Genomic DNA, 22643 nt, shown 5'->3' with positions numbered 1-22643 from the left:
TACAGATAAAGGTTTAAACATATAACATACAGATAAAGGTTTAAACATATAACATACAGATAAAGGTTTAAACATATAACATACAGATAAAGGTTTAAACATATAACATACAGATAAAGGTTTAAACATATAACATACAGATAAAGGTTTAAACATATAACATACAGATAAAGGTTTAAAACATATAACATACAGATAAAGGTTTAAACCATATAACATACAGATAAAGGTTTAAACATATAACATACAGATAAAGGTTTAAACATATAACATACAGATAAAGGTTTAAAACATATAACATACAGATAAAGGTTTAAACATATAACATACAGATAAAGGTTTAAACATATAACATACAGATAAAGGTTTAAACATATAACATACAGATAAAGGTTTAAACATATAACATACAGATAAAGGTTTAAAACATATAACATACAGATAAAGGTTTAAACATATAACATACAGATAAAGGTTTAAACATATAACATACAGATAAAGGTTTAAACATATAACATACAGATAAAGGTTTATAACATATAACATACAGATAAAGGTTTAAAACATATAACATACAGATAAAGGTTTAGAACATATAACATACAGATAAAGGTTTAAACATATAACATAGAGATAAAGGTTTAAACATATAACATACAGATAAAGGTTTAAAACATATAACATACAGATAAAGGTTTAAACATATAACATACAGATAAAGGTTTAAACATATAACATACAGATAAGGTTTAAAACATATAACATACAGATAAAGGTTTAAAACATATAACATACAGATAAAGGTTTAAACATATAACATACAGATAAAGGTTTAGAACATATAACATACAGATAAAGGTTTAAACATATAACATACAGATAAAGGTTTAAACATATAACATAGAGATAAAGGTTTAAAACATATAACATACAGATAAAGGTTTAAACATATAACATAGAGATAAAGGTTTAAACATATAACATACAGATAAAGGTTTAAACATATAACATACAGATAAAGGTTTAAAACATATAACATACAGATAAAGGTTTAAACATATAACATACAGATAAAGGTTTAAACATATAACATAGAGATAAAGGTTTAAACATATAACATACAGATAAGGTTTAAAACATATAACATACAGATAAAGGTTTAAAACATATAACATACAGATAAAGGTTTAAAACATATAACATACAGATAAAGGTTTAGAACATATAACATACAGATAAAGGTTTAAACATATAACATACAGATAAAGGTTTAAAACATATAACATACAGATAAAGGTTTAAACATATAACATACAGATAAAGGTTTAAAACATATAACATACAGATAAAGGTTTAGAACATATAACATACAGATAAAGGTTTAAACATATAACATAGAGATAAAGGTTTAAACATATAACATACAGATAAGGTTTAAAACATATAACATACAGATAAAGGTTTAAAACATATAACATACAGATAAAGGTTTAAAACATATAACATACAGATAAAGGTTTAAAACATATAACATACAGATAAAGGTTTAAAACATATAACATACAGATAAAGGTTTAAAACATATAACATACAGATAAAGGTTTAAAACATATAACATACAGATAAAGGCTTAAAACATATAACATACAGATAAAGGTTTAAACATATAACATACAGATAAAGGTTTAAAACATATAACATACAGATAAAGGTTTAAAACATATAACATACAGATAAAGGTTTAAACATATAACATACAGATAAAGGTTTAAACATATAACATACAGATAAGGTTTAAAACATATAACATACAGATAAAGGTTTAAACATATAACATAGAGATAAAGGTTTAAACATATAACATACAGATAAAGGTTTAAACATATAACATACAGATAAAGGTTTAAAACATATAACATACAGATAAAGGTTTAAAACATATAACATACAGATAAAGGTTTAAACATATAACATACAGATAAAGGTTTAAAACATATAACATACAGATAAAGGTTTAGAACATATAACATACAGATAAAGGTTTAAACATATAACATACAGATAAAGGTTTAAACATATAACATAGAGATAAAGGTTTAAACATATAACATACAGATAAGGTTTAAAACATATAACATACAGATAAAGGTTTAAAACATATAACATACAGATAAAGGTTTAAAACATATAACATACAGATAAAGGTTTAGAACATGTAACATACAGATAAAGGTTTAAACATATAACATAGAGATAAAGGTTTAAACATATAACATACAGATAAGGTTTAAAACATATAACATACAGATAAAGGTTTAAAACATATAACATACAGATAAAGGTTTAAACATATAACATACAGATAAAGGTTTAAACATATAACATACAGATAAAGGTTTAAACATATAACATACAGATAAAGGTTTAAAACATATAACATACAGATAAAGGTTTAAACATATAACATAGAGATAAAGGTTTAAACATATAACATACAGATAAAGGTTTAAAACATATAACATACAGATAAAGGTTTAAAACATATAACATACAGATAAAGGTTTAGAACATATAACATACAGATAAAGGTTTAAACATATAACATACAGATAAAGGTTTAAAACATATAACATACAGATAAAGGTTTAAAACATATAACATACAGATAAAGGTTTAAACATATAACATACAGATAAAGGTTTAAAACATATAACATACAGATAAAGGTTTAAACATATAACATACAGATAAAGGTTTAAACATATAACATACAGATAAAGGTTTAAACATATAACATACAGATAAAGGTTTAAACATATAACATAGAGATAAAGGTTTAAACATATAACATACAGATAAAGGTTTAAACATATAACATACAGATAAAGGTTTAAAACATATAACATACAGATAAAGGTTTAAACATATAACATAGAGATAAAGGTTTAAACATATAACATACAGATAAGGTTTAAAACATATAACATACAGATAAAGGTTTAAAACATATAACATACAGATAAAGGTTTAAAACATATAACATACAGATAAAGGTTTAAAACATATAACATACAGATAAAGGTTTAAACATATAACATACAGATAAAGGTTTAGAACATATAACATACAGATAAAGGTTTAAACATATAACATACAGATAAAGGTTTAAAACATATAACATACAGATAAGGTTTAAAACATATAACATACAGATAAAGGTTTAAAACATATAACATACAGATAAAGGTTTAAAACATATAACATACAGATAAAGGTTTAAACATATAACATACAGATAAAGGCTTAAAACATATAACATACAGATAAAGGTTTAAAACATATAACATACAGATAAAGGTTTAAAACTTATAACATACAGATAAAGGTTTAAACATATAACATACAGATAAAGGCTTAAAACTTATAACATACAGATAAAGGCTTAAAACATATAACATACAGATAAAGGTTTAAACATATAACATACAGATAAAGGTTTAAACATATAACATACAGATAAAGGTTTAAAACATATAACATACAGATAAGGTTTAAACATATAACATACAGATAAAGGTTTAAAACATATAACATACAGATAAAGGTTTAAACATATAACATACAGATAAAGGCCTCCTTTTACAAGAGGGAGAATGTGCAAAATGAGCAATGGCGATTTAGCACGTTCTTTTCTGGCCCTCATGTTTAAAGCCTGGTACGCACCAAACGAAGCCCCAACGAAGCCCCAACTGGAGGAGAGCGTGGTTCTCCTGGAAGCTGAGACAAACACAGACAGAGGAGGACGGGACAGACCATCACCTCGTCTCTTTCTCAGGACGCCCTGAGCAGCAGCACCTTAAGGGACTTTGTAGACACAGGTCGACACGGTCGAAAGCCTTCTCTAGATCCACAAAGCACATGTGGACTGGTTGGCCAAACTCCCATGAACCCTCGAGCACCCGATGGAGAGTCTAGAGCTGGTCCAGTGTTCCACGACCAGGACCTAAACCGCTCTGCTCCTCCTGAATCTGAGGTTCGACTATCGGTCGGATTCTCCTCTCCAAGACCTGGAATAGACCTTATGGGAGGCTGAGGAGTGTGATCCCTCTGTAGTTGGAACACACCCTCCGGTCCCCCTTCTTGAACAGAGGGACCACCACCCGGTCTGCCAGTCCAGAGGCACGGTCCCCAACTGCCACGCCCTGTTGCAGAGACATGTCAGCCAAGACAGTCCTACAACATCCAGATACTTTAGGTCCTCAGGGCGGATCTCATCCACCCCCGGAGCCACTGAGGAGTAACAACCTCAGTGACTTCAGCTTGGGTGATGGACGAGTCAGTCTCTGAGTCCCCGGTCTCTGCTTTCTCTTCAGAAGACTGAGGGATTAAGGAGGTCCTCAAAGTATTCCTTCCACCGTCCAACGACATCCCTAGTCGAAGTCAGCAGGCCTCCACCCGCACCGTAAACGGTGTTGGTGAAGCACTGCTTTTTTTTGCAAGAATTTTTTTGGGGGCGACCGATAGTCCTCCTCCATGGCCTCCCCGAACTCCTCCCAGGCCTGGGTTTTTGCCTCTGCGACAGCATGAGCCGCGGCTCGCTTGGCCTGCCGATACCTGTCAATGACCTCAGGAGACCCACAAGCCAGAGTGGCCCGATAGGCCTCCTTCTTCAGTCTGACGGCATCCCTTACTTCCGCTGTCCACCACCGGGTTCGGGGGATTGCCGCCACGAAAGGCACCGGGTGTCCTGGCGCCATGTGCACTGATGGACACCCTTGTGCTTGAACATGGTGTTCGTTATGGACAATCCGTGGCTAGCACAGAAGTCCAATAACTGAACACCGCTCGGGTTCAGATCGGGGAAGCCGTTCTTCCCGATCACCCCTCTCCAGGTGTCACTGTCATTGCCCACGTAGGCGTTGAAGTCCCCCAGTAGAACAACGGAGTCCCCGGCCGGTGCACTGTCCAGTACTCCTCCCAAGGACTCCAAGAAGGCCGGGTACTCTGCAAGAGACCTGAGAGACCTGTCCCCCACCCGAAGGCGAAGGGACGCGACCCTCTCCTCCACCGGGGTGAACTCCAACACGTGGCGGCTGAACTGAGGGGCTATAAGCCCACACCAGCCCCGCCCACACCAGCCCCGCCTCTCCCCGCGGGCAACACCAGAGAAGTGGAGCGTCCAGCCCCTCTCGAGGAGATGGTTCCAGAGCCCAAACTGTGCTGGACGTGAGGCCGACTATATATAGTCGATATTGCTCAACCTCCCGCACAAGCTCAGGCTCTTTCCCCCCCAGCGAGGTGACATTCCATGTCCCCAGAGTTAGTCTCTGTGTCTGGAGATCTGGTCGCCGAGGCCCCTGCCGTCGACTGCCGCCTAGATCTTTCTTTACCGGCCCCTTATGGATCCTCCTGCGGGTGGTGGGCTCCCACGGGAGGGTGCCCCCACGTTGCTCTTTCGGGCTGTGCCCGGCAGGGCCCCGTGGGGAAAGACCCGGCCACCAGGCGCTTGCCGTCGAGCACCCACCCCAGGCCTGGCTCAAGGCTGGGGCCCCGTTGACGCCGATCCGGGCGACATAACTGGCCTTGATCTTGAACGCTCAATTCAGTTTATTTTTGTAACGCCCCAAATCACAACAACAGTTTCCTCTGAGGGCGACAGTGAAAAATGAATCAAACAATGTCTGTGGTGGCGAGGGACGATGTCTCAGAGTCCTCTGTCCTAACCTAACCCTCCTTCTGTCCTTAGACCCTCCTTCTCGGCCAGGAAAAACTACAAAAAACCTGGAGGAGTTCCAGAGTGAAGGAGAGATCTGACTCTCACAGACAGACACGAGGGAAACTGTGGAGCTGGAGCCACTCGAGAGGAGAACCAGTTCTTGAGGAGGAGAACCAGTTCTTGAGGAGGAGACCACTTCACCAGGAGAGGAGCATCTGGTTCCACAGGTCTTCGGGAGTGAACAGTTTTGTACAGATGTCTCTCACAAGCAGAGCGACAGCAGCAGTCGACTCAACAGAGAAGTCTTGTTTCCATTGACCTTCACATTGCGTTTGGATCCAGAGTTATTGTGTATTATTTTTAATACGCCGCCATAGGCCACGCCCTCAGATGAATAGCGCCTTGTGAAGGTTTCTGTTTCAAGGAATAATAGAATAGAATAATAGCCGATTTGAGAACACAAGCGACTGTTTGTCCCTTTTTGAAATGTGTGCGTGCGCACGATCACCCCCCACACTCACCCCCCACACTCACCCCCCACACTCACCCCCTACGATCACCCCCCACACTCACCCCCTACGATCACCCCCCACACTCACCCCCCACGATCACCCCTCACGATCACCCCCCACACTCACCCCCCACACTCACCCCCCACACTCACCCCCTACGATCACCCCCCACACTCACCCCCCACGATCACCCCCCACACTCGCCCCTCACGTCACCCCCCACACTCACCCCTCACGATCACCCCTCACGATCACCCCCCACACTCGCCCCTCACGTCACCCCCCACACTCACCCCCCACGATCACCCCTCACAATCACCCCCCACACTCACCCCTCACGATCACCCCTCACGATCACCCCCCACACTCGCCCCTCACGATCACCCCCCACACTCACCCCCCACACTCACCCCCCACGATCACCCCCCACACTCACCCCCTACGATCACCCCCCACACTCACCCCTCACACTCACCCCCCACACTCACCCCCCACACTCACCCCCCACGATCACCCCCCACACTCGCCCCTCACGTCACCCCCCACACTCACCCCCCACGATCACCCCTCACGATCACCCCCCACACTCACCCCTCACGATCACCCCCCATACTCGCCCCTCATGATCACCCTTCACACTCACCCCCCACAATCACCCCTCACGATCACCCCCCACACTCACCCCTCACGATCACCCCCCACACTCACCCCCCACGATCACCCCTCACGATCACCCCCCACACTCACCCCCCACGCTCACCCCCCACGCTCACCCCCCACGCTCACCCCTTCGCTGCTACACCTGTGTTTGTTTATTAGCCGGACAGATTGCATCACAGATTTCCGTCTCTTTATAGAACAGTCTTCTTCTGCCTCTGGACCTGAAGGAACTCGCTGAACACCAGCCTCGACCGCACATGTGCAGCCAGGGAAACGTGCTGCCATGGGAACGAGGCTACAGCTGATTTTTTTATTTTGGTGTTTTTATTACAAAAGCTTTTAATTTACACTGAATTTATGTAATTTTTAGTGAGTGTGTAATTTTTATTTGAATTGTGTGTTTTTTTTACATCCAATCAAGTAAAAATATTCATTTTTAAAACAAAAAAAAACAATGATTTAACATTCAGTTTGCGCTGTGTTTTAAAATTCAGTGTTAAAACAAATTCCAGACCATTCCATCGTTTCCTGTTCCATTTCTTATGCTTTTTTAAGAAAAAACATATACTTTTAAATGAATGGTTTAAGTTATAATATGTATATTTACATTTAGGAACGTATGTAGCACTAAACATAAAAAGCCGACAGAGCTCGGTCCAAACGTTATCCTGCAGCGCCCTCTGGTGGATAAACTTTGAGCAATCGAATTAACCGTCACACTCTCTCTTTCTCTTTTTTACGGTACAGTATAAAACACTTTGAAGACGCACAACTACAGTAGGTGGCGATAATGTGACACTTGGATACCAACCGCCATAAAACACAGAAGTCTGAGTTTAAGTCACGTGACCATCATGGAACGTTCTATCGTCATGGCGTCTACTACTTTACTGGTCGGTCAATCTACTCTTAATGTAGCCGTAAGTTTATTCCACAGGAATCAGTTAGACAAGGAGCAGAGGACGAGGTCTGTGCTTCCTCTCAGCTCCTCCTCTCAGCTCATCCTGACGCCTGGATCGTGTTTGGCACAGACAAAACACCCACAGCCTGACACGCCCACAGCCTGACACAGCCTGACACGCCCACAGCCTGACACAGCCTGACACACCCACAGCCTGACACAGCCTGACACGCCCACAGCCTGACACAGCCTGACACGCCCACAGCCTGACACAGCCTGACACACCCACAGCCTGACACAGCCTGACACGCCCACAGCCTGACACGCCCACAGCCTGACACGCCCACAGCCTGACACACCCACAGCCTGACACACCCACAGCCTGACACACCCACAGCCTGACACAGCCTGACACACCCACAGCCTGACACGCCCACAGCCTGACACAGCCTGACACACCCACAGCCTGACACAGCCTGACACACCCACAGCCTGACACACCCACAGCCTGACACACCCACGGCCTGACACGCCCACAGCCTGACACAGCCTGACACACCCACAGCCTGACACAGCCTGACACACCCACAGCCTGACACAGCCACAGCCTGACACACCCACAGCCTGACACACCCACAGCCTGACACGCCCACAGCCTGACACACCCACAGCCTGACACGCCCACAGCCTGACACACCCACAGCCTGACACAGCCTGACACACCCACAGCCTGACACACCCACAGCCTGACACACCCACAGCCTGACACGCCCACAGCCTGACACACCCACAGCCTGACACACCCACAGCCTGACACACCCACAGCCTGACACACCCACAGCCTGACACAGCCTGACACACCCACAGCCTGACACACCCACAGCCTGACACACCCACAGCCTGACACACCCATGTAGCCCAGGCTGCTGACTACAATGAGAGGAGACTATAAAGACATAAAGTGCTTATGGCCATGACATTTACATTCCTAAATGTAAATATACATATTATAACTTAAACTGTTCATTTAAAAGTATATGTTCTTTCTTAAAAAGAAAGAATAAGGAATAGAGTAGGAAAAACTCATCAAGTTCATCAAAATTGACATCAAATTTTTTGCACTGAATTTAAAAAAATGTAAGTGAATTCTTAAACACACTGCAAACTTAATATTAAAGTATAGTTTTTTTTTTTTATCGCATTTTCGATTAGGGTAAAGAAAAAAATAAATAACGTAAAATATAATGTAAAATAAAAGCTTTTGTAAAAAAAAAAAACACAAAATAACCTTCATAGTAAAAGACTAGTGTCTCCACCTCCATCTCTGAAGCTGAGGGTGGTACCACAGGTCTGGAAGACCTCCTGTCTGGTACATGTGCCCAAGACACCACGCGCCAAAGACCTCCGTCCATCTACGTCCCACCTGATGAAGACACTGGAGCTGGTCCTGGACCACCTCCGCTCCACCGTGAGCTCAGCCATGGACCCGCTGCAGTTTGCATACCGGCCTGGCATCGGAGTGGAGGACGCCGTCATCTCCTGCTGCACCGCTCTCTCTCTCATGAACATCCAGGGACGGGACATTGAGAGAGTGACTCATACAAGGACCTGGTGTTCATCTGAACCACAAACTGGACTGGACTCATAACACAGACTGTACAGGAAGAGCCAGAGTCGGCTCTACCTCCTGAGGAGACTCAGGTCTTTTGGGGTGACAGGGCCACTCCTGACAGGACCGCTCCTGACAGGGCCACTCCTGACAGGGCCACTCCTGAAGACCTTCTCTGACTCTGTGGTGCATCAGCTCCTGTAGGTGTGATCATCACAGAGAGGGAGAGGAAGAGACTGGACAAAGCTCCGTCCTGGGCTGTCCTCTGGACTCGGTGCAGGAGGTGGGGGTCAGGAGGGTCCTGGCTAAACTCACATCTATGCTGGACCATGAGTGTCACCCCCTGCAGGACACTCTGTCCCCTGCAGGACACTCTGTCCCCTGCAGGACACTCTGTCCACTCTGGAGAGCTGCTTCAGTGAGAGACTGATCCACCCTCGCTGTGTGAAGGAAAGGTTTCGCAGGTCTTTCCTTCTGCTGCTGTCAGACTCTACAACAAACACTGTCATACCCATGTGCAATACTGACATACCCATGTGCAATACTGTCATACCCATGTGCAATACTGTCATACCCATGTGCAATACTGTCATACCCACGTGCAATACTGACATACCCATGTGCAATACTGACATACCCATGTGCAATACTGACATAATCATGTGCAATACTGTCATACCCATGTGCAATACTGTCATACCCATGTGCAATACTGTCATACCCATGTGCAATACTGACATACCCATGTGCAATACTGTCATACCCATGTGCAATACTGACATAATCATGTGCAATACTGTCATACCCATGTGCAATACTGACATAATCATGTGCAATACTGTCATACCCATGTGCAATACTGTCATACCCATGTGCAATACTGACATACCCATGTGCAATACTGACATACCCATGTGCAATACTGTCATACCCATGTGCAATACTGTCATACCCATGTGCAATACTGTCATACCCATGTGCAATACTGACATACCCATGTGCAATACTGTCATACCCATGTGCAATACTGTCATACCCCTGTGCAATACTGTCATACCCATGTGCAATACTGTCATACCCATGTGCAATACTGACATACCCATGTGCAATACTGTCATACCCATGTGCAATACTGTCATACCCCTGTGCAATACTGTCATACCCATGTGCAATACTGTCATACCCATACCTAGAATGTGTCCTTCAATTCAATTTATTTTTGTAACGCCCAAAATCACAACAACAGTTTCCTCTGAGGGCGACAGTGAAAAATGAATCAACAATGTCTGTGGTGGCGAGGGACGATGTCTCAGAGTCCTCTGTCCTTAGACCCTCCTTCTGTCCTTAGACCCTCCTTCTGTCCTTAGACCCTCCTTCTGTCCTTAGACCCTCCTTCTGTCCTTAGACCCTCCTTCTGTCCTTAGACTCTCCTTCTGTCCTTAGACCCTCCTTCTGTCCTTAGACTCTCCTTCTCGGCCAGGAAAAACTACAAAAAAACCTCCTTGGGGAAAAAGTATAAACTTGGAGGAGTTCCAGATGAAGGAGAGATCTGACTCTCACAGACGTGAGGGAGACTGGAGCTGGAGCCACTCTTCAGGCAGAGGAGGGACCGTCCACACGGGGCAGGGACCACTTCACCAGGAGAGGGACATCTGGGTCCACAGGTCCTCAGGAGTGAGACAAAGAAAAAGAAGGCGGTGAACAGTTTGCAAGTGGAATTAAAAATTAAATATTGTTTGATATAATAAGTCAGAAGAAGAGGATAGAGCTCAAGCTGCCATACTTCCCCCAGCACAGTTACTCCTAGGGCAGCGTAGCTGAAGCTGTGGGTTTATGTTTCTGTTCCTAACTGGCCTGACCATAAGTCATTTCAAAGAGGAACGTTTTAAGCCTGGACTTAAATGAAGAGACTGTGTCGGCCTCTTTAACATGGACAGGAGCTGATTCCATAATACAAGAGCTCTACCTCCTACTGTGCTTTTAGAGACTCTTGGGACCACCAGAAGGCTCTACCTCCTACTGTGCTTTTAGAGACTCTTGGGACCACCGGAAGGCTCTACCTCCTACTGTGCTTTTAGAGACTCTTGGGACCACCAGAAGGCTCTACCTTCTACTGTGCTTTTAGAGACTCTTGGGACCACCGGAAGGCTCTACCTCCTACTGTGCTTTTAGAGACTCTTGGGACCACCAGAAGGCTCTACCACCTCCTGTGATTTTAGAGACTCTTGGGACCACCAGAAGGCTCTACCTCCTACTGTGCTTTTAGAGACTCTTAGGACCACCAGAAGGCTCTACCTCCTACTGTGATATTAGAGACTCTTGGGACCACCAGAAGGCTCTACCACCTCCTGTGATTTTAGAGACTCTTAGGACCACCATAAGGATCTTCATCCTACTGTGCTTTTAGAGACTCTTGGGACCACCAGAAGGCTCTACCTCCTACTGTGCTTTTAGAGACTCTTGGGACCACCAGAAGGCCAGCATTCTGAGAGTGAAGAGCTCTGTTTGGATGATATGGTTCTATAGCATCTTTGAGGTAGGATGGGGCCATGTCATTTATGGCTTTGTAGGTCAAGAGTAGAATTTTAAATTTGATTCTAAACTCGACAGGAGCCAGTGAAGAGACTTCAGCACCGGCGTAATGTGCTCTCTTCTTTTAGTTCCTGTTAGTAATCTTGCTGCTGCATTTTTAATCAGTTGAAAGCTTTTTATGGAGCTTTTAGGACCTGCTGTGAGCAGGAGTTACAATAGTCTAATCTAGTCGTTACAAATGCAGGAGACGTTTTTCAGCTTCACTTTTAGGCAGGATTCTTCTGATTTTATCTTTATTACACAGATGGAAATAGTCTGTTTTACAGGCTTGATTTATATGAGCTTTAAATGAGAGCTCCTGGTCCAATAAGACTCTGAGGTTTCTTACAGTAGAACTGGAGGCTACACTGACATTGTCCAGTGTGACTATCTGCTCAGATAGAGCGTCTCGTACATGTTTAGGACCAGCACAATGACCTCCAGCACAATGACCTCCAGCACAATGACCTCCAGCACAATGACCTCAGTTTTCTCAGGGTTAAGAAGCAGGTAGTTAAGTGTCCTCCAGGTTTTTATCTCCTTCACACAAGTACTAAGTCTGTACTTGATCGCTCTGATCAGGTTCATTGATAAATACAGCTGAGTGTCGTCTGCAGAGCAGTGGAAGTTAATGCCATGTGACCTGATCATGTGACCAAACGGCAGCATATAACGAGTAAACAGAATGGGACCCAGTACTGACCCCTGTGGAACGCCGTAAATTAATTTAGAACAAGGGGAGGAGCTCTGGTTTACATTAACAAACTGGTATCAATCAGATAAAAAGGATGTAAAGCAGCTGAGGGCGGGGCCTCTGAGGGCGGGGCCTCTGAGGGCGGGGTCTCTGACACTTACATCACATTCTAACCTCTGCAGTAGAATGTTGTGGTCGATGGTCAAACACTGAGGTCAGAACCAGGATTGAGACCAGTCCATCGTCTGCTGTGGTGGGCTCTGAACCCTGCTGTGGTGGGCTCTGAACCCTCCTGTGGTGGGCTCTGAACCCTGCTGTGCTGGGCTCTGAACCCTGCTGTGGTGGGCTCTGGACCCTGCTGTGGTGGGCTCTGAACCCCGCTGTGGTGGGCTCTGAACCCCGCTGTGGTGGGCTCTGAACCCCGCTGTGGTGGGCTCTGAACCCCGCTGTGGTGGGCTCTGAACCCCGCTGTGGTGGGCTCTGGACCCCGCTGTGGTGGGCTCTGAACCCCGCTGTGGTGGGCTCTGAACCCCGCTGTGGTGGGCTCTGAACCCCGCTGTGGTGGGCTCTGGACCCCGCTGTGGTGGGCTCTGAACCCCGCTGTGGTGGGCTCTGAACCCCGCTGTGGTGGGCTCTGAACCCCGCTGTGGTGGGCTCTGAACCCCGCTGTGGTGGGCTCTGAACCCTGACTGAAAAACTTCAAATAAGTTATTGTCCTGTAGATGTTTAACTACAACTTATTCAATGATTTCAGAGACAAAAGGAAGATTATAAATAGGTCTGTAGTTTAACAATAGGTCGGGATCGAGGTTAGACTTGTCCTCGGAATATGAACAAAACAAGGTCTTTGTCTCACAGTTCATGAACAAAGTGGTTGTGTTTGATTGACAGGTCTGAGTGCGGCTCCTCCTCCTCGTGATGTTTAAGCCACAAAGAGGAAGTGCTCTGGCGTTGCACCTTCTCTTTCACTTTGTGCTGCTTCTACTTCTAAGAACTACTACAGCTCCTACTCTTGGCTCCTGTGAAGTGTCCGTCATGTGGAGGTGTCTGCTGCTGCTCCAGACCTGCTGCTGGCTCCCGCTGGGACACACTGCAGATCCAGGTACTCTCCAGGTTCTCTCCAGGTTCTCTCCAGGTTCTCTCCTTTACCAAAGAGTGGAAGGGTTTATGACAAATAGTGATATAGAAAGAAAGTCTACTCTCTACATTCTTTTCTGTGAACACTAAATCATCTGTTTAAGAGTGTGAATGTTACAAGTGAATGGGAAATAGTGTGAAAGTTTAAGTGTGATAGTTTAAGTGTGATAGTGAAGTGCTGGTCACGTGCTGATGTGGGAGACAAAGGGGCGTGGCATCAGAAATGCGGCACGACCGGTTCAGAGAATGGTTCCAATCACTCGAGTCCAAAGTGTACTTGTACTTGTACTTGTACTTGTACACACCCACAGTGAAGGGAAAGTGCATCCTGTTTGTAAGGACAAGGTCTTATATGATTATGTTTAAGGTTTCCTCAAAATGTTGCCCATGTCCCAGTTACTTCCTGGTTGAACTTGAGCTGATATGAGTTGCTAGGCAACAGCCATTCCATAACTTACCTAGTAACCATACTGTAAACAAGGGTCAGAATCCATTTACATTACACAAAGGTTATGATTTTACACCTTTATTTTGTGAAATGATTGTTTAAACTGTGACGTGTGTAAATTGTCTTTTTAGAACTCACAACTTCCTTTTCAACTTGACTGATGTAAAACTATGATAAATAAGTAGCACAGATTCTATCCCACTGACCCGGCTGGGAAGGCTCACGCTAAAAGATCCGGACTTAAAAAAGGAAAGCTCGACACTGATTGGCCGAAGCATCACAACAGCAGAACAAGCAGAGAAATCAACATTTGGTTAAATCCAGTGGGTTAGGGTTAGCCCATCGTTCACGGCCAAATATCTGCAAATGTATTGTCATTATGTGGACGACCTCGTGACACAAGCCTGTGGCTACTGTCGCCTCACGGGAAGCTCCCTGCTTTGATTCCCCTATAGCCTGTGCATACTGTCCATGTGGTTGACCCCTGACCCCTGACCCTGTGCAGAGGCGCTGGGCTTCGCGGTGCTGGCAGACTGGGGCGGCCTCCCCTTTCCTCCGTACCACACATTTCATCAGACGGCTGTGGCTGAGGAGCTGGACAGACTGAGCCAGGAGCAGGGCCTGAGCTTCATCCTGAGCCTGGGGGACCACTTCTACTTCCAGGGGGTCCGGGACGTTCAGGACCCTCGTTTCAAGGTCAGTCAGGCCAAACACGGCCCTCTCAACTGGGCTTGCATGTCTAACAATACACTTTTGTCCATGGTTTGTATTCTAAACACACAGTTTCACATTCTGCATTATTCTGTGTCCACAAGAATATACAAAACATGATCATTATTACAGGGCACTCAAAGGACTTTACGAGGCAATGTAGGTGAAGTGTGTTGCCCAAGGACACAACAACATTTGCTCTAGCGCCCCCCTGAGGCACCTGGTCTCCTGTACAAGTTCTGTACAGGATACATTTTAATGTGTCCCTTGTGCTTTTACTGTAGTTCTTGCACAGGTATCTGCACTTTTACTTCATTAACAACATTGAGTTCTTCTTCCACCACTTCCTGTTTCCTGTTTGTGGCCGCACGGCACTCGCTTTGTCAAGAGCGTGACATAACGAAAGGTTCAAACACGGCGTAGAGGCTTTGAGAGAAGTCAAAGAAATGAGGCAAAACTGTTCCTGTGCACGCTAGCTTTAGCCACGCCCCTCACACACACTAGCTTTAGCCACGCCCCTCACACACACACTAGCTTTAGCCACGCCCCTCACACACACTAGCTTTAGCCACGCCCCTCACACACACACTAGCTTTAGCCACGCCCCTCACACACACTAGCTTTAGCCACGCCCCTCACACACACTAGCTTTAGCCACGCCCCTCACACACACTAGCTTTAGCCACGCCCCTCACACACACTAGCTTTAGCCACGCCCCTCACACACGCTTGCTTTAGCCACGCCCCTCACACACACTAGCTTTAGCCACGCCCCTCACACACGCTCGCTTTAGCCACGCCCCACACACACACTAGCTTTAGCCACGCCCCTCACACACACTAGCTTTAGCCACACCCCTCACACACACTAGCTTTAGCCACGCCCCTCACACACACTAGCTTTAGCCACGCCCCTCGCACACACTAGCTTTAGCCACGCCCCTCGCACACACTAGCTTTAGCCACGCCCCTCACACACACTAGCTTTAGCCACGCCCCTCACACACGCTTGCTTTAGCCACGCCCCTCACACACACTAGCTTTAGCCACGCCCCTCACACATACTAGCTTTAGCCACGCCCCTCACACACACACTAGCTTTAGCCGCGCCCCTCACACACACTAGCTTTAGCCACGCCCCTCACACACACTAGCTTTAGCCACGCCCCTCACACACACTAGCTTTAGCCACGCCCCTCACACACACTAGCTTTAGCCACGCCCCTCACACACACTAGCTTTAGCCACGCCCCTCACACACACTAGCTTTAGCCACGCCCCTCACACACACTAGCTTTAGCCACGGCCCTCACACACACTAGCTTTAGCCACGCCCCTCACACACACTAGCTTTAGCCACGCCCCTCACACACTCTAGCTTTAGCCACGCCCCTCACACACACTAGCTTTAGCCACGGCCCTCACACACACTAGCTTTAGCCACGGCCCTCACACACACTAGCTTTAGCCACGCCCCTCACACACACTAGCTTTAGCCACGCCCCTCACACACACTAGCTTTAGCCACGGCCCTCACACACACTAGCTTTAGCCACGGCCCTCACACACACTAGCTTTAGCCACGCCGCTCACACACTCTAGCTTTAGCCACGCCCCTCACACACAGGTCTTTCTGTGACTGGCTCAGATCGACCTCAGGATTAGAAAGTCTCATTCAGGAATGATTTAGATTGTGTTTGTGAATAAAACATGAGTTCTGTTTGGGTCCGGTTCATGTAGCGGACCAGGACCTGAACATGGACTCTGACATGAACCGGCCCAAAGCGCTCTAAAGTGAACCGTCTGAGGAGCTGGGCCAGTGGAAGTATTTCTTAAAGTGCTTTCTCTGCTAAACATCTATCGATTAGCAGCACCGTGTGACCGTCATTTACAAACTGCTCACTCCTCACTGCTGACAGCAGATGGCGCCATGAGAAGAACTGCACTGTAGCACATTTACCAAAATAATAAGTGTTTAAAAACAACCGACATGTCCAAAGCTCTTCCAGTACCCAGGACAAACCTGACCTGACGCTTGTTCCACAGCAAACGTTCGAGCGTGTGTTCCATCAGCCCTCTCTGCAGGACGTGCCCTGGTTCCTGGTGTCTGGGAACCACGACCACAGAGGCAACGTGTCTGCGCAGATCCTCTACTCCAATGTGTCACACAGATGGTACTCTACTCATGACACATACTCTCATGTACCGCACATACTTCAAGTAATAACACCAGATTACAGGAAATGGAATCTCCTCTTTTGAATGTTCTGGCGGATCTCCACACTGGCCTTTCACAAGTGGGAGGGAAACATGCAGCGTCAGAGGGAGGGGCAAACTTTGAACTCTGGGAACTACACGTTCACAACCTTAGGTGGGGTGGTCTCAGAGACAGAGGAGCAGGACTGTCTTTGTGAGGTTCTCACACCGTTGTAAGGGGCCGGTCTGTCACCGTGCAGCACAACTCTGCATTCTCTATGTGGCAACTACCCTGTACACAACCTCTGCCTGTTCACGGGCCAACCCAGTCATTGTCCAGTTTTGGGTATCTGTCCTTCTTCCTCTGGTGGTGTTCTCCAAGAACCGGGCCTCTACTGCAGAAGGGCGTCCTTAAGAGTGCACGACAAACTCATGGGCAGACTCCAGCTGGTCCTGCTGCTTCCTGTTGTAGCCCAGTCCTGGAGGAGCTGCTGAAGCATCTGCTGGTCTCTCCATCATCATTTTTTTGGCCCGCAGGCTTTATTAGACAGGACAGCTTAGCCTGAAATGGGGATCAAACTCATGACACTGAGGCCAGATGTAAATGGAGCCTGGCATGTGTGTCGCCACCTTAACCACTCCACCATCTTTCAACAGGACCATCCCTTTGTGGGAACACGGGTTGTACAGAGCTGCAATACGGGACTAGAAGTCTCTGCTTCCAGATCTGGAAGGCTGTACGCTGCGTCCTCTCCATGGTGCAGCCCTGGAGGAGGACACGAGACCTGATGCGAGACGTGAGATGTGTTTAGCAGCAACAACAGTTCAAATCCTTTCTTTCTTGGCCCCAGTGGAATCTCTGCCGCAGACGGAGGCGGGTCTTTGCCCTGTGCCCACAGCTCCAAGACAGCAGTGGGGATAGTTTCTCATAGTTACTATGGCACTGGTGATATGCCATGTCCCCTCCCCTGTTCTTGGGTCTTTCCACCCACTTTGTGACTCCATCACATTAGTGCCTCACTGTCCAGTCCCTGTGGGTGTGTCCACTCTGTATTCACGTCCACTGGTCCATGACAGCCGGTTCATCCAGGTCAACAGTGGCACTGCCCGCTGCAGTTCTGCTGCTCACACTCTGAGCTGGTGAAAGTGAGAGGTCCTGCACAGCCGACCGCTGCATCGCTCCAGTGAAGAGAACCGTGTTGACCCAGCCTCAGAATCTAGGGCCTCATCTCACATGAACTCTCACACTTGACCTCTCACACATGACCTGTGTTGCGGAAAATATACTATAAACGGTGCCAGAGAAATAAGGCAGAATAGAATCAAGTTGTCTTGTTCAAATGTGGGTCTTTATTTCAGCCGTGTACAAGCTAAAATGCTCTCCCTGACAGAGTCGTCTCTCCCTGACAGAGTCGTCTCTCCCTGACAGAGTCGGCGTCTCTCCCTGACAGAGTCGTCTCTCCCTGACAGAGTCGTCTCTCCCTGACAGAGTCGGCGTCTCTCCCTGACAGAGTCGTCTCTCCCTGACAGAGTCGTCTCTCCCTGACAGAGTCGTCTCTCCCTGACAGAATCGTCTCTCCCTGACAGTCGTCTCTCCCTGACAGAGTCGTCTCTCCCTGACAGAATCGTCTCTCCCTGACAGTCGTCTCTCCCTGACAGAGTCGTCTCTCCCTGACAGAGTCGGCGTCTCTCCCTGACAGAGTCGTCTCTCCCTGACAGAGTCGTCTCTCCCTGACAGAGTCGTCTCTCCCTGACAGAATCGTCTCTCCCTGACAGTCGTCTCTCCCTGACAGAATCGTCTCTCCCTGACAGTCGTCTCTCCCTGACAGAGTCGTCTCTCCCTGACAGTCGTCTCTCCCTGACAGAGTCGTCTCTCCCTGACAGTCGTCTCTCCCTGACAGAGTCGTCTCTCCCTGACAGAGTCGTCTCTCCCTGACAGTCGTCTCTCCCTGACAGAGTCGGCGTCTCTCCCTGACAGAGTCGTCTCTCCCTGACAGAGTCGTCTCTCCCTCCCTGCTCTGACTGAATGAATCTCAGAACATGATGTCACAATGATTGTTAGAGGCCTTTGTTTCATGCCTGAGTGTGGCTTATCAGGCCCCTCACAAAGGCACCTTCCCTAATCCTCAACACACATTAACAGTTTATGGCAGGGCTCTCTGTCCTTCACCTAGGCAAGTGTCAACTGACCAAAGCACAGGACAAAGGTTACTTAGCTGACCATGTTAAAACAATCAAAGCTCTTGAAATAATCAAACATCTTGTGTAACTTATTACTTAGCATCGCAACAACCTAAGGACATGACATTTTTCCATCACACCTCTCACACTTGACCTGTCACACCTGACCTGCCACATGTGACCTCTAATGCTAGGGTGTTGTTAGAATGGGTGGATCCATTGCGCCCTCCTCTGGTCACCAATGCCATTTGGACACTAGAAAAAGTTGAAAATGAAAGGTTCTGCTCAGGCACTAACTGGACGGCTTGTGCTTGCAGGAAGTACCCGAGCCTGTACTACTCGCTCCGCTTCTCTGTCCCCGGGACAAACGTGTCTCTGACTGTCCTGATGATCGACACAGTGGTGCTCTGTGGGAACACGTGGGACCAGGAGCAGCCAGTGGCCCCTGAGGACCCAGCAGAGGCCCAGCAGCAGTGGGACTGGATCCAGAGCAGCCTGCAGAGTGCACAGTCAGTACACACTAGCACGCTAACGCTTTACGGTCAGTTTTATCTTCTATATCAGACACTTTCTAAGAGATGACGTCTTTATCGTGACACAGAGACGTCCTCCTTCGTCACACATGAAGACATCGTCTCTTCCTGTCGTCTGATGCAGAAGAAACAAACTGCTGCTTTTCCACTGAAGAAGATCAGAATAATATTCATAATCCATATGGACTGTGGTGATGAAATGACTATGACTATGATAATAACAATAATAATACGGACAGTTATCGATAATAAATCTAGTATAAAAACTAGATTGGACAAAATTTGACTTTTTAGTCAATAGTTTTGGCCTGAATAAGCCCTGCACGCTGAGGCCCTGCATGCTGAGGCCCTGCACGCTGAGGCCCTGCGCGCTGAGGCCCTGCATGCTGAGGCCCTGCACGCTGAGGCCCTGCGCGCTGAGGCCCTGCACGCTGAGGCCCTGCACGCTGAGGCCCTGCGCGCTGAGGCCCTGCGCGCTGAGGCCCTGCGCGCTGAGGCCCTGCGCGTTGAGGCCCTGCGCGCTGAGGCCCTGCACGCGCTGAGGCCCTGCGCGCTGAGGCCCTGCGCGCTGAGGCCCTGCGCGCTGAGGCCCTGCATGCTGAGGCCCTGCACGCGCTGAGGCCCTGTGCGCTGAGGCCCTGCGCGCTGAGGCCCTGCACGCTGAGGCCCTGCACGCTGAGGCCCTGCACGCGCTGAGGCCCTGTGCGCTGAGGCCCTGCACGCTGAGGCCCTGCGCGCTGAGGCCCTGCAAGCGCTGAGGCCCTGCACCCGCTGAGGCCCTGCGCACTGAGGCCCTGCATGCTGAGGCCCTGCACACTGAGGCCCTGCATGCTGAGGTCCTGCGCGCTGAGGCCCTGCGCGCTGAGGCCCTGCGCGCTGAGGCCCTGCTGGCTGAGCCCTTGCTGGCTGAGGCCCTGCACGCTGAGGCCCTGCGCGCTGAGGCCCTGCATGCTGAGGCCCTGCGCGCTGAGGCCCTGCACCCGCTGAGGCCCTGCGCGCTGAGGCCCTGCGCGCTGAGGCCCTGCACGCTGAGGCCCTGCGCGCTGAGGCCCTGCTCAGCTGTAGCTGTGTGAGGTCAGGTGTGATGGCTGCTGTGTGTCTCAGGTCAGACTACGTGCTGGTGGCTGGACACTACCCAGTCTGGTCCATCGGGCACCATGGCCCCACCTCCTGCCTGAGGGACCGACTGAGGCCCCTGCTCAAGAAGTACAGAGTCAGTGCGTATCTGAGCGGCCACGACCACAACCTGCAGGTACACATGGCCCTTGACCCCGTCTGACCCTGTTTTGTTTGACCTGATGTGATTTTGTTTGACTCCATGTGACCCCGTGTGTGACCCCCATATGACCCTGTGTGACCCCTATATGACCCCGTGTGTGACCCCCATATGACCCTGTGTGACCCCTATATGACCCCGTGTGTGACCCCCATATGACCCTGTGTGACCCCTATATGACCCCGTGTGTGACCCCCATATGACCCTGTGTGACCCCTATATGACCCCGTGTGTGACCGTCTGTGACCCCGTGTGACCCCATATGACCTCTGTGTGACCTCGTGGGTTGATTGACTTGATTTATGTTTGGACACTTGGCTTCTGGAGCGTGTTGTGTGTGTGTGTTGGTAAATGGTGCCCTGTAAAATGGCGTGTGTGGTGACGTGTCCATCCTCGCGTCCGTCCTTGTGTCCGTCCTCGTGTCCGTCCTCGTGTCTGTCCTCGTGTCCGTCCTCGTGTCTGTCCTTGTGTCCGTCCTCGTGTCCGTCCATGTGTCCGTCCTTGTGTCCATCCTCGTGTCCGTCCTCGTGTCTGTCCTCGTGTCCGTCCTCGTGTCTGTCCTTGTGTCCATCCTCGTGTCCGTCCTCGTGTCTGTCCTCGTGTCCGTCCTCGTGTCTGTCCTTGTGTCCGTCCTCGTGTCCGTCCATGTGTCCGTCCTTGTGTCCATCCTCGTGTCCGTCCTCGTGTCTGTCCTCGTGTCCGTCCTTGTGTCCATCCACGTGTCCATCCTTGTGGTCTCAGTTCATCCGTGAGGACGACGGCACAGCGTTCGTGGTCAGCGGCTCGGGGGCGGTCTCTGACATAGACTCCGCCCACAGGAGCAGCGTTCCTCAAGCCTGGCAGCTCTTCTCTAGCCCTGTCAATCAAACGCAAGGGGGCGTGGTCTACTTCCAGCCCGGCCCAGGTCACATGATGGTCAACTTCCTGCAAACGGACGGGAAGTGCGTGTACCAGGCCCAGCTGCCCTCTCGCCGCCGTTGGGAATAGAACCAGCACCCGGCTGGAGAGAAGTGCTCAGGGAAACTTCACGTCTGCAGCTGGAGCATCGATCTGCTCCGGCCGTTTATTGATGAAGGATTTTTGTATTTCTGGTGTCAAAAATGTAAAAAGTTAAAATCACTCTTCCTCTTTAAGCCGTTCTAGCTCCTTTTCTTTGCTGTGACAGTCGTACAACATGCGACAAAACTTGATTGTGTTTTCAGAGGCACATATCATACAATATCAAACAATATCATATAAATATATTATAATAAAGAGTAACTACTGAATATTTTGTATAGCGTCATAATGTAATGCATCCTCACTTTAGACTTCAGAATAAAAGCCTCTTGATTCTATGAACTGTGCAGATGTATTTGTGGTGTTTTCCAGCTGCTCGGGCAAAAATGATTTCAATGTTGTATTTTCTCTTCAGGTTCTAGGGCCCCCTACAGGCCGGTACACTTATGACCTCTAACGCGCCCCCTACAGGCCGGTACACTTATGACCTCTAACGCGC

At 47.5% G+C, this 22643-nt stretch overlaps 1 protein-coding gene across 1 annotated transcript; it reads left to right on the top strand.

The window, feature by feature from the left end:
• The first annotated feature begins 13660 nt into the window (after positions 1 to 13660).
• acp5b (acid phosphatase 5b, tartrate resistant) lies at positions 13661 to 22411 on the top strand. The gene is made up of 6 exons (XM_072451227.1): positions 13661 to 13765; positions 14754 to 14944; positions 17006 to 17133; positions 19654 to 19845; positions 20974 to 21121; positions 21887 to 22411. The coding sequence occupies exons 1-6, from the start codon at positions 13699 to 13701 to the stop codon at positions 22130 to 22132; spliced, it is 972 nt and encodes a 323-aa protein (XP_072307328.1). The 5' UTR covers positions 13661 to 13698; the 3' UTR covers positions 22133 to 22411.
• Positions 22412 to 22643: the final 232 nt, after the last annotated feature.

This window comes from Eucyclogobius newberryi, unplaced genomic scaffold, assembly GCF_026437365.1.
Source record: "Eucyclogobius newberryi isolate DKJ021-1_F unplaced genomic scaffold, fEucNew1.0.hap1 SCAF_18, whole genome shotgun sequence".
Classification (NCBI taxonomy): domain Eukaryota; kingdom Metazoa; phylum Chordata; class Actinopteri; order Gobiiformes; family Gobiidae; genus Eucyclogobius; species Eucyclogobius newberryi.
Note: the sequence above shows the minus strand (reverse complement) of the source record. Positions and strands in the feature narration are given on the sequence as shown.

Coding starts and splice junctions, on each gene's coding strand:
- acp5b (XM_072451227.1), top strand. CDS start 13,699: ATGTGGAGGTGTCTGCTGCTGCTCCAGACCTGCTGCTGGCTCCCGCTG. Junction 14,945..17,005: donor TTCAGGACCCTCGTTTCAAG/GTCAGTCAGGCC, acceptor CTTGTTCCACAG/CAAACGTTCGAGCGTGTGTT. Junction 17,134..19,653: donor TCCAATGTGTCACACAGATG/GTACTCTACTCA, acceptor TTGTGCTTGCAG/GAAGTACCCGAGCCTGTACT.